Source organism: Amia ocellicauda, chromosome 21 (assembly GCF_036373705.1).
Source record: "Amia ocellicauda isolate fAmiCal2 chromosome 21, fAmiCal2.hap1, whole genome shotgun sequence".
Taxonomy (NCBI): domain Eukaryota; kingdom Metazoa; phylum Chordata; class Actinopteri; order Amiiformes; family Amiidae; genus Amia; species Amia ocellicauda.
In genome coordinates, this window is record NC_089870.1 from 14,219,418 (window position 1) to 14,232,321 (window position 12,904).

Below are 12,904 nucleotides of genomic sequence, written 5' to 3' on the forward strand. Positions count from 1 at the left end.
CTTCTTTGGTTCATGTCTTTAGGCCTATATTATTGTTTAGTTTAAGAGTTATTGTAATAACCTTAAAATTACTGCTGTTTTTACCCTTTTTAGGGTAATTTACAAAGGCTCATGATACTAGTATATATGTATCAGATTCATAAAATGTTAGCTTGATTCAAGATAATAGGAGGTTAAATATTAGCTTTCCTTTTGTAAATAGTAGAAATGTATAGTTTTGAATGGATTTATATGACTGTAAACATTTAAATTTCCAATTGGTTCTATTGAAGAAACTTCATGTTGTTAACAATGGGGGGTCCAGATCTAGCAGCTTTTTTCTCTGTAATTCTGCTTCCCAGGTTACCAAAAAATTAATAATAAAAAAGCAAATGAAAGCTGATGGGGAAACATGGTAATATTACAAAGATAATGATGTTCAGTGTATGATGGGTAAATCCAGGGAATATATTACTGCAGTGTTATTTTATAAACTGCATGCGGAAGAAAATGAAATGAAATACAGGTAAGAAAAATATTTTACTTTTATAATTACAAATATATATATATATATATATATATATATATATATATATATATATATATATATATATATAGATTATTCATGAGTCCCACAAACATTGAATAAAGCATGCTAAGCAGTTATAAATAATCACAAAATTGATCTTTATAGCAAGTCAAAACAAATGCAAAAGTCTTAGATCTTGTCCCTGTTATAGAATGGTTATGCTTAAACTATTCAAACCAAAGTTATTTTGCATGTATATAATTTTGCAGAGCTCCTTATTACAGAGGTCAAGAGAAATTCATGTGGCACTGCATCCTCCTGCAACACTTTCCAGGGCGTTATAATGAGTATTAAACGATCTGGGGGATAACCAAAGCAAGTATAGTGTACGATGAAATACGAAAGTCTAGCCACTGGAAAATGTGCTGCCAGTGTTCATAAAGGTCACAATACGTACTGTTTTTTTGTATTGTTAAAGATGGGTATGGGGTATGTACCCTTATTGTATTCTGCATTTACCACAAGGATGAAAGCATCACATGCTGTAACCTGGTCTGTGTGTTCATCAGCACCATTTCATGTTTATGATTGAGTCTTGAATGGAGGGGGGGCTGGGGCAATAATTCTACTTGGAATATATATATTATTTTTAATTAACATGATTTTAACAGTTTCAGTCGTTTAGCTATATTCTGTGTTACTGAACCTCTTCTTATTATTGTGAACTGGAGTAATTAAAGTCGGGTTTATTGTGTTCTCGTGTGGAGGACTGGAGAAGAGCTTGAGTCAGCAGCTGTTCCTCCAGGGCAGCGAGAAGAGGAGCCCTTTGGCCCGGTGATCATCTTCAGTAGCCCCTGCCTTTCCTGTCCAGGGGCGGGATGTGGTAGCTCTTGAAAGGCTGATGATGTGGCTCATTGCTGGGCTGCTGGGAGGGGAGGGAAAACAAACTACTAGTCTGCAGCCATCTTTGAGTGCAACTGCTCTATCCCTCCCATAGCAGAGTGCGGTTTCCTGCAGCTAAATTAAGACCTTGCAAATAATGCATAATGTTTGCTTGTAATCCAGATGCAACCAGTGGTAAAATCATTAAATACATTTATCTAGTTGATGTAGCATTAAGATTATAATCTTTCTATCAAAGTGATACCAGAGAGTCTTCATTTATAAATCATGTAGAAATAATACATAAAAGACAGGGGGAGGGGAGTAAGAAGAAATGTCAAAATCTGCTGTGTTGCAACTGAACAAGTTGAATTTGCCACCTCTGGCTGTTGGGGAGTACTGCGCCATGCAGTGTGAAAGGGTTTTCATTTATCCATGGGAAACGTACCTTTGTTATTTTCCCCTGGTATTTGTTTGCCTTCAATGCTGGAAGCGATGTATTGTGTGCGATGATTGAAGGCAGAGAGGTGATGGGGTACGAGGCTATTTTAGGCACAGGTACAACCACATTCAGCTTTGGTAATTCAACTGGATAAGGTGGCCCATTCCGTCTTATGCTGGGATCTGCAAGATGCTTAACATGTTGCTAAAAAAAAAAAAAAAAAAAGCAAGCAGTGGTAGCTATATGGAGGAAAATAAAATGGTAGAAGAAATACATACAGGCACACGGTCGGTACATTATTTACAAGGGGTAGATATTTGATTAACATAGAGATTGGGTTTCCATTCTAAGAGAGATGTATATCACTGTTAAATGAACCATTTAATTTCCATATCCGAGCTTCCACACGACCTCCCAGTTCGACACTGTTACCTTATGACATTCTCCAGGCCTTGTTATTTTCCTAGGACCAGAAGCTAGCTGTAATTGAGCTCATTAAGCCACAGCTCCATATGATAATCCCAGATAAATAGAATTCTTGTCTGTGCTACCATTTATAGTCTTGGACATAACGTGCTCAACCTTTTTAGAATTTGGCCTTTTAGCTACCAAAATATGTGCATAATGTAATTACATTTTTCAGTGATTCAATTGATTTTGTCTCTGAATAATAATTTGGTCTATTACTGTTAATTTTAAAGGTGGTGCACACCCTAGTCTACAGCTGTGTAGCTTGAATTTTATTGGAACTTGTTCTCTCCGTCGTGATGCTGGGTCCTACCTGTCTCCTCCCTTGCCTTGCGATGCGCCACAGGTTGTCGACAGAGTTGGGCGTCCCGCTGTCCTCTGCTCCCTCCACTGTCCCGATGGCTCTGCGCAGGGTGGCAGCTTGCTTCTCAGCCACTCTGTGAAAACAGAAGAGTGCAGACCCACAGTCAGACTGAAGTCATCGGAGGAGGATGTTCGGGAGATGAGAATGAAGGTACAGTTCTACTGAATTACACAAAATGTAGTTCAATTTGACACAGTTTGCTTGTGCCAGTGCACTGCGGTGAGGAGGACAGGCTCACCGGAGCTCCTTGAAGTAAGGGTGCTGCAGGGCGGCCTTTGAGCTGATCCTCTCATCAGGGTCGTACTCCAGCATCTCGTACATCAGGGACAGGCCACTGGGAGAGCACTGTGGGATCAGCTGAGAGATCCCACAGCCTTTCTTGGGAGGAAAGTCAAAGTGCATCGCTCTGGACCTGTGCATTATTTTTTGGTTTTATTATTAACAGGGAAACCACTTGCATATGTGCTAATGAGAGTACAGTGTGCTGTGTAGCTTATAAGCTCGGGTTCAGAGTTCTTAGGCTCAGCATGCTTTTACAAAAAATCTTAAGACTAAGCATCATCTGAACTAAAATGCATCTGTAAAATACACTAAATAGACTACAAATTACTGAAAGTAAGCACAGAATACGCATACTTTTCCCCACACTAAAAGTACGGATGTATGGAATAACAATGTTTGCAGCCCCACAAATACAACTTACTTTTTGAACTTCCGAAGAAGATCATTGTCAGGTGAGCCCAAGACATCGTGGATTTTGGAAACCTGATCTAACTCATTGCAGCCCGGGAAAAGAGGGCTGAAGCTGCAAAAGGCAACCATAATTAAATGTGAATTAAAGATGAATTTACAGCAACAGGATACATTAATAAGGAGCTTGACAGTAGGGAATGGAATATTTGTCAAACTTAATTTTTATTTATTTTTCAATTATGGCCTTGCCTGCAGCTGGCATTGTCAAACATCTATTAAATTAAACTATAAATGAAAGTATGATTCCCTGCTAACTGTTATTTGCAGCACAATTTTTTTGGCCAAGGTTCTCTTATTTGTGCAGAATTCTAAGACTCATTATTGCTTATATGACCGCAAGTGAATTACATGATGTGCTGAAGACAATGGCCAGCTTAAAAGTGGTCTCCTCACATAAAATGTAATTAGTGTGCAGGAATTCCCCATCAGGCCTCCTCACTGACAGTTACATAAGGGAAGCAGCCGGAAAGAGCTTTTGTCAAAAGAATTTGTTGCAGTGCCCAGTGGAGTTGCTATGCTTTTGGTTGATCACCCAGCTTCAAACACTTGGGTTATTTATTTATTTATTTTTAGAGATGCCTCCGAGTATATTTGTAGAACGTGAATGGAATTCGGTGGTTGGGTGATTTTAAAGAACATGTTTTTATATATCAAGACTTGAAGAAAAGAGGCCATGATTTCACAAATGTATTTTTATATTAAATTTATATATATATATATATATATATATATATAAATTTAATATAAAAATACTATATATATACACATATATATACACTCACCTAAAGGATTATTAGGAACACCATACTAATACTGTGTTTGACCCCCTTTCGCCTTCAGAACTGCCTTAATTCTACGTGGCATTGATTCAACAAGGTGCTGAAAGCATTCTTTAGAAATGTTGGCCCATATTGATAGGATAGCATCTTGCAGTTGATGGAGATTTGTGGGATGCACATCCGGGGCACGAAGCTCCCGTTCCACCACATCCCAAAGATGCTCTATTGGGTTGAGATCTGGTGACTGTGGGGGCCAGTTTAGTACAGTGAACTCATTGTCATGTTCAAGAAACCAATTTGAAATGATTCGACCTTTGTGACATGGTGCATTATCCTGCTGGAAGTAGCCATCGGAGGATGGGTACATGGTGGTCATAAAGGGATGGACATGGTCAGAAACAATGCTCAGGTAGGCCGTGGCATTTAAACGATGCCCAATTGGCACTAAGGGGCCTAAAGTGTGCCAAGAAAACATCCCCCACACCATTACACCACCACCACCAGCCTGCACAGTGGTAACAAGGCATGATGGATCCATGTTCTCATTCTGTTTACGCCAAATTCTGACTCTACCATCTGAATGTCTCAACAGAAATCGAGACTCATCAGACCAGGCAACATTTTTCCAGTCTTCAACTGTCCAATTTTGGTGAGCTTGTGCAAATTGTAGCCTCTTTTTCCTATTTGTAGTGGAGATGAGTGGTACCCGGTGGGGTCTTCTGCTGTTGTAGCCCATCCGCCTCAAGGTTGTACGTGTTGTGGCTTCACAAATGCTTTGCTGCATACCTCGGTTGTAACGAGTGGTTATTTCAGTCAAAGTTGCTCTTCTATCAGCTTGAATCAGTCGGCCCATTCTCCTCTGACCTCTAGCATCAACAAGGCATTTTCGCCCACAGGACTGCCGCATACTGGATGTTTTTCCCTTTTCACACCATTCTTTGTAAACCCTAGAAATGGTTGTGCGTGAAAATCCCAGTAACTGAGCAGATTGTGAAATACTCAGACCGGCCCGTCTGGCACCAACAACCATGCCACGCTCAAAATTGCTTAAATCACCTTTCTTTCCCATTCAGACATTCAGTTTGGAGTTCAGGAGATTGTCTTGACCAGGACCACACCCCTAAATGCATTGAAGCAACTGCCATGTGATTGGTTGGTTAGATAATTGCATTAATGAGAAATTGAACAGGTGTTCCTAATAATCCTTTAGGTGAGTGTATATAAATTTAAAAAAACATCAAGATTTACACCATCCCTGTTTTGAGTCAGTATTGTGCTCAAAAAGAATGTAGCTTCAGAATGGCTTAAAACAAGCCTCATCTTAGAAGGTTCGTCATAGTCTGCCTTCCTTTATTGCTCATACATTATAAGCTTATAAGCATCCTTGTTGCCTACCATTACAAAACCATCAAAATGACTACTGAATTAAATTTCCAAGGTAAACGGCAAAGTGTTCAGTCACCTGATGATTTCAAAGAAGACGCAGCCGACACTCCACACATCCATCTTGTAGGAGTAGTAGCCGTCGGTGAGAAGGCACTCGGGAGCTCGGTACCAGCGCGTAGAGATGTACTCTGTGTAGGGCGGCTTGGAGTACACGCTCCGGCACGAGCCAAAGTCCGCCAGCTTCAGCGTGTCTTTCTGCTGGCCCAGAGGAAACCAGCTCATTCAGGGATTTAGACGGGTTTTATGCATCCAACGTGTACAGAATTGTCTTTCAAAAATGCACGTTGAAATTGCTTTAAGGTGAAACCAATGCAAGGGAGAGAGAAACTTTATTACTCATGTAATTAGTATACAGTCTATCTTAGAGAGGAGTATGTTTTATATGTAGTTACTGCTTTGAATAACAAGGAGTTTCTTAATTCCTAATATCAAACCCCTTCCTTATACATTCCATTATTTGCTGTGCTGACAGTAGTACAGAGCACATAATGCATCATACTTTAATTTAACAAAACAAAAAAATGTTTCTTGCTGGCTCCAACAAGCTGTGGAAGAGATCCAATTGTTCATCTTTGCTTAAGTCAGGACAGTTGATCCCACTTACCCTGATTAAGATGTTTTCAGGCTTAACATCTCGATGAAAGATCCCATTTCTGGAACAAGAGAAGGTCACAACGATCTCACGCTTTTGTGTACTAAAGCAGTCGCAAACTTTTTTTTCTCGCCCCTAAACAAGGTTACCAGTGACTGAATCAGAAAACATAAGCTTGACAGTTGACACGATGTTAAATATTCCATAGATAATGAAAGTACACACCAATGAAACATTGAACGCATAATCTCACAAAGGCAAACATGTTGCTTTATAATGTATCTATAGAGCTGACCAGGAAACATTTTATCTTGGCAGCTTGTTTCACTGGAAACCCAGAGGACAATGAAGCACGGAGCTAACGATCTGTAGCATGGAGACGAAACAGACAGCCAGTGTGTGAATTCCAGACCACATCTTCCAAAGAAAGCTGGTAGTTGTCATCTGAATCCGTAATAAAACATCTCTTTAAATGGTTCGACGGGATGCTTACCTGTGCATGTGATCCAAGGACTTGCACAGCTGGTACATGTAGCTCCTTACTTTACTCTCTGGCAGTGGATGGCGCCTTCCTGAAATTAGAATCAAGCACTATGTTTCGTAGCACAGCAGAATGAAAGGAGTCGGTACTGACAATAACATGTTGTGTGCTTTAATACGATCAGAATCCCCTGGGCACTGCAGTGACAATCCAGAGAGTATTTCTTGTGCCTGTATATGCTAAGCAGCTTTGATAGCGCATCACGTGTTTCTGAGATTGGTGAAGCTGTACTGTGGCTGAGAACACAAGTGTTGATCAACATTCATGTATCTTTTCTGGACATTTTGTTTAAAGTCATGGAAACTTTGCAGAAATCACCTCCATGTGTGACACCCATGGAAATACGGTACGGTCTAATGCACCTGGCACAAGTGTAAAATAAAGATCCCTGTGGTGATTGACGGTGTACAAAGATCTTTATCCCACAGGGTTTGTGATGGGTGACATGGAGTGGCACAGAAGTCTGGTGTAGTTTCACAGTTGTGTTTCAGTGCTGAGATGGCTATGTTAGGCTTCAGGTTAAATGTAGGAAATGCAATATATAATTTACCTGCCAATAATGTATTGTTTCAGAGGGCTCTGAGTGAATGCAATTGAAAGTGATCTCCCTGCACAATGAGCCAATGTACCTTTACTGGTCAAGTGTTTAAGAGTACACAGCTCAGTCCTTATCCTCATCCTTTGTATTCTGTAACAGAGGATACTGGCCCTACCCAAGCACAGGTGAATCAGGCTAGACAGGTTTTATTGTGAGGTCTTGTTTTTTCCCCCTCCAATTGCCATCGGCTATACACAGCTCTGATTCCACAGCTGTTCTCCTGCAATTGAGAGCCAACCCTTTCCGCTAAAGTGATGTCATATAATCTATAAAAGGCAGCCCATGACAAGAATACCTCTTTATCAAACTCAAAGAGACAGTTTAGTAAATATATATGTCCACCCCCACTGCAGAATACTAGTTTTAGAAAAAAAAGTTTTGTTTTCATAAAGTATATATATATATATACACATACACACACACAGTGGGGGGAAAAAAGTATTTGATCCCCTGCTGATTTTGTACGTTTGCCCACTGACAAAGAAATGATCAGTCTATCATTTTAATGGTAGGTGTATTTTAACAGTGAGAGACAGAATAATAACAAAAAAATCCAGAAAAACGCATTTTCTGGATTTTTTTGCTGTTATTCTGTCTCTCACTGTTAAAATACACCTACCATTAAAATGATAGACTGATCATTTCTTTGTCAGTGGGCAAACGTACAAAATCAGCAGGGGATCAAATACTTTTTTCCCTCACTGTATATATCTGTGGGGGAGGTGTTAACAAGTTAGGTCTATTTATCCAGTTTCACCCAAGAAATGTCTGACAAGTTTGACATTCCACTAAGATTTACTTTATACAATAAGAGCAAATTGTTACACCTGACAGAAATGTCACATTCTTATATAAATTCATCAGCCAGTCCCTGAGTAAATGGAAGTTGTGATAAAATTAAATTGCTAATTAGCAGCCTGCATTATGCCACTTTATCCATCGGTTCATGTGTTTTTCATTTAATAAGACAGGAACTTTAGTGTAGTTATGTAGAAAACAGCATCCAGTTTATAATCCTCTGCTCCTCCTTATGAAAGATTTAGTTTTGGATTTTTCATTATTATTTGAACCATTTATAAATCGTATAAATACAGGCACAACACCTCATATACTCCCTGAAATAAAAATGAGTTCATAACACTCACCCAGTCTCTAAAAAAGTTGTGCTTTTTAATAAGGTATAATTTAAACTACAGTTGCCCCTCATTAATGTTGATGCGAGCTCTGTATAGAGACATAAAGATGTTGCAATGCAAACGCTTCACTTCCATTAAAGTAAATGGTGCAGGAAGCTAATTAAGTGTGTTTAACACTTTCTCTATTAAAGTCTGACTTTACTGTGATGGGTTGCAATAACATACAAGGACTTGATCACATAAAGAGCGTCGATAAATAAAACTAGATTCATGCCTTTCAGCAACACAGTACACACACACAGCAATACCACGCTGAAGTCATGATTGCAATTCCCAGCAAAGCTAAGAAATTATTGAAGAGAGACAGCAACACAGTGAAAAACGTTCTTACTGACCTCGTATTAACTCATAGATGTTCATGTCCATAAGTTCACATATTAGGGAAAGGGAGCCCGTCTTTTTATCACTAAACAAGAGACATAGAAGGGAATACTATGATCTAAGAAAAAACAAACCCATGTAAATCACTTTTAGCTTACCACAATGTGTACCCTCACATGCTTGTGAAGTAAAAAAGCATATGCACCTACTTATAGCACATTGTTCATACCAACATGTGGAAATTGCAGGATTGTAATCAAGACAATCCCATTTTCCACTTAGGAACCGAGAAAATCATTGTGTCACAAAATCTCATCTCTTTTTAGATGCTGAAATTGTATTACAGGAATTCGTAATGGTTTACCATTAAAGCGGACTTGGTAGTATATTCTAGTGACCAGAAAGACAATCTGAAACGGTTTCAGTTTTTGGAAGAAGTCTATTTCATTGCAAGCTGTGGAGTGTGCAGACTACTTACAAAATGAGCTCATGCAGCTGCAGGATGTTTGGGTGTGGGCTCAGCCGCTTCATCGCCTGGACTTCACGCAGGTTGTTCGCCTGCTCCAGGCTGAGTGACAGGCAGAAAATTAAAAGCTGTTCTGAGCGAGAATTAAGCCAACCATGAGGGATCAAGCCCCGTTTAATGTTTGCAGCAACATAATTGCACCAACTGTGGATCAAAATTAATTTTCCATTTTGCCATGTGTAGGTCTAAAGCTCGTAAATGTATGCAAAGTGTATTCTAAAGGGCAAATAGATTACCTAGGGTGTTTATATTCACTAGAAACCTGGAAGTTTTAAACCGATCTTTGTATTGCCCTTATACAAAAAATCCTGCAGGAAATCCTACACGATTTTCAGATCATTTCCCTGCAGGTCAACTACAATTCCTGCAGGGCACCTGTACAATTCCTGAAGGACACAAACAACACCTCCAGGAATACTGTAGGATGTTTTCATAAGGGTCCTACACTATACAAACCATTACAACAAATGTATATCACAAAAATACAAAAAGCTGTCCTGAAGAAGAAGGATGTTGTCACATTTCCTGCTAGGCTAGAGGAGCTTTCTTATGGAGAATTCATTCAAAGCCTTGATATTTAATCTGCTTGGTTTTTTTTTTTTACATCTGTGTTTGTAGAAGCATGTGTCAGAAGGCTGACCCCTGTCCACAAGGTCAGCAGCAGGCCATGATGTCACGGATGTCATTACAGGAAACCTCATGGTGAAGAGACATGCTGCCGCCTCCAGTTACAGGTGTAAACACACACACACACCAGCCTCTTTCAGTTCAAGCACAACTGAGCACCCTCACCAATAAACACGTATGCATGCATTGACTTACCTTTCTAGGGGCTGTTTCATGGTCTTGCAGGCATAGTAACTGCCATCCTTAAGACTTTGGGTTTTAACCACCTCAGAAAACGTCCCTTCACCTAATTTGTGTATTATCCTGTAGTCTAAAAACAACAAGCAAGCAAACCAAGATGGACATGAACAAATTAAACTTAAAATACAATAAAAAGATCGCCGTCAGAGATAATACAAGAGCATTAAGCCCTGTCCTGTCCCATTACAAAGAGCACACATCATAATAACGAGTTTCCGTGCACAACTATGATTTACCCCCCGAAAGACTGCGGACCCAGTCAAACGGGGGAAACGAACTAATCGGCCAAATGGGTGGAACTTACTGTCCATTCTTCACTGGGATCCAAAAAGGCACGTCGTACAAGCCCATAGCATACAGCGTTAAACCAACCATTGTGTTGCCATCGCAAAGCGTGACATGAAAGAGGGAAAACATGCATCTCTGTCTTTGATCGGCACTCGCTTTTTCACTCTCGCCATGTTACTGCCCTCTCCCTGGCAACCGGGCACGCCTCAACTTTGACCTCGGCGGCGGATCAGGCGCTGAAACCGGACCCGTCCCCCGGTGCCGGCGGCCGGACTGCGGTGCACACGTGTAGGATGTGCGGTGTCCGTTTCCCCCGCGTCCTGAGCGCTGCTCGCCAGCTCTTCTCATGAATTCCCGTCTTCTTTGTTGGATTATTGCGGTTTAAAGAAGGTTTTGCATGGCATTCTCCACGATTGCGAGTGCTTATTAAAAACATGTACAATATGATCTAACCAACGTTCTATCAATTATTGCTAAAACAAACAGACACACAATTCCGCCTTCTTCATCAAACGCACGTTAACTGACCTAAAGTGAAGCAATACATTTCATATCTCTGCTAACATTTAGGATGTGTAGATTATTGCTTCCTTCAATTAACAACGGCCAGGACCAAGGTTTTCAAAGCGGTCATGGGAACACCCTTGACGAACCCCTCTTAATTGCTTAATTGACCTCTCAATTGAGCTGTTAGTTCAATTAAGGGTTCAACTAAATTGAGCGTTCGGTTGGAATAAAAAGTAGCAGGGCAGTGGTTCGGTTTGAGACTAACTAACATAGGATATCATTTTATTTTAAAGAAGTAATAAACCCAGGGCCAGGGCTGACTCTCCTCTCACCTCTGTTTCTGAGAGTTGCGCTCAGGTTAGAGCCCGTTGGCCTGTTCGAGGTGTACCGGCGCTTGTCGGGCAAATGTCCATATTTCAGCAGGTCCACCACGTTTGCCATTTTGACATCGTTGCTTCTGTTCTTGGACCGACAGATGGAATGTGTCCCTTTGATTATTCATTGTACTCCATTCCAATCAAAATGGGGGAAGAAAAACAGAAAAGAAATGAATTCAGGACCTTAAACAAAAGCCTTTTCCTTTCCTTAGCATACATTTACAAATCAAAATCAAAAATGCAATCAAACTCAGTGCAGTGAAGTGTCAAACAACCACACCGGAGTTGGCAGGAAAAGTGATGGACTTTTCTTGGGCATACACAACAAGTAAACACACGCCCTCGGGCACTAGGCAGCGGGGTGCGTCACTGGATCGGAAACAGCAAGAAAATGGCTTTGGGGATGGAGCTCAGCTGTTTTAATCAATACGCACTATAATCATATTAAACACAGACCCAACTGTCCTGAGACATTGCAGCAATCAGTTCGACACATTGGCAACACCTGTTTGAACCAATGTATCGTCTTTACTCTCCCTTATATGAAAGTCGCTACATTTGTAACTGTATTTGTTTCCAGACTGCGGGTATAGCTGGTTGTGCAATAGCACCCCCTATAGCCCTTTCTGTGTAACAGCACCTGGGAACAGGAATGTGGAAGGTTTGACCATTATGAGGTGTTTTTTCCCCACAAATATTTCAGCACAAACCCTGATGGTGTCTCATATAGGCTATTTGATGACAAAAGGTATATTATTCTAAACAAAAATTGTATTACGGTATCTAAGTCCATACCTATATCTCTCTCTATACATGCACTAAAATCATTTGATTATAACACATGAGAAAAAGACTGGGTCCCACTGTATTGCCCAGGCTAACCTGCAGCGTCTATTCACAGGCGCAACCCCACTACTGCCCGGCACGGGGGCTTTGACCTGCTCCGTTTCCGACCTGGGCCGGTTCACCCCTCCTTAGGCGACCTGGTGACCCCGGGCTCCCCCAGGAGCACCATATCGATACCGAGCTTAGTGCGGACACCCGATCGGCATAGTCCGCTGCAGCTCAGAGCCCCTGCGCTCAAGCGATCCGCCAGCCTCAGCCTCCCGGCAGCTGGGATTACAGGCGCACGCCACCGCGCCCGGCTGAGGATGCGCCTCCGCCGCGCTGCCATATACCGGTGTGACACCCAGCAGTGTGACGTCAGCCGCCTGTGTGCACCAGCCATATTGCACAGCATTACATCACGCTGCCAGAAACGGAGAGCTGCACTACAAATCCTAACTGAGGAATATCTGTTTCATTTTTATTTTTGGAAAACTGATGCTCATTGTGGAGGAAAACCTACAACAAGCCGAGCATTGTGCATTCATTCCTTATGTCGAATATTGTATACTGTATATTCAATGCATACCGGTTTGTCTGACAATGAAGACAATTAGTTGCCTA

The 12,904-nt window shown here is 41.0% G+C and overlaps 1 protein-coding gene across 3 annotated transcripts; it reads right to left on the minus strand.

Annotated features, from left to right (window-relative positions):
• Positions 1-583: 583 nt before the first annotated feature.
• Positions 584-12,151, minus strand: mok (MOK protein kinase). 3 transcript variants are annotated; one of them, XM_066694627.1, is made up of 12 exons: positions 11,411-12,151; positions 10,239-10,353; positions 9,369-9,458; positions 8,905-8,975; positions 6,728-6,806; positions 6,247-6,295; positions 5,659-5,837; positions 3,368-3,469; positions 2,903-3,076; positions 2,614-2,737; positions 1,839-2,036; positions 584-1,430 (listed from the first exon to the last, which is right to left on the minus strand). In XM_066694627.1, exons 1-12 carry the CDS (start codon positions 11,517-11,519, stop codon positions 1,353-1,355), a joined length of 1,368 nt encoding a protein of 455 aa, XP_066550724.1. In that variant the 5' UTR covers positions 11,520-12,151; the 3' UTR covers positions 584-1,352. The 3 variants fall into 3 exon arrangements, with proteins under 3 accessions (XP_066550724.1, XP_066550723.1, XP_066550725.1); XM_066694626.1 differs by having other exon boundaries at positions 584-1,433; XM_066694628.1 differs by lacking the exon at positions 11,411-12,151 and adding an exon at positions 10,588-11,122 and having other exon boundaries at positions 584-1,433.
• Positions 12,152-12,904: the final 753 nt, after the last annotated feature.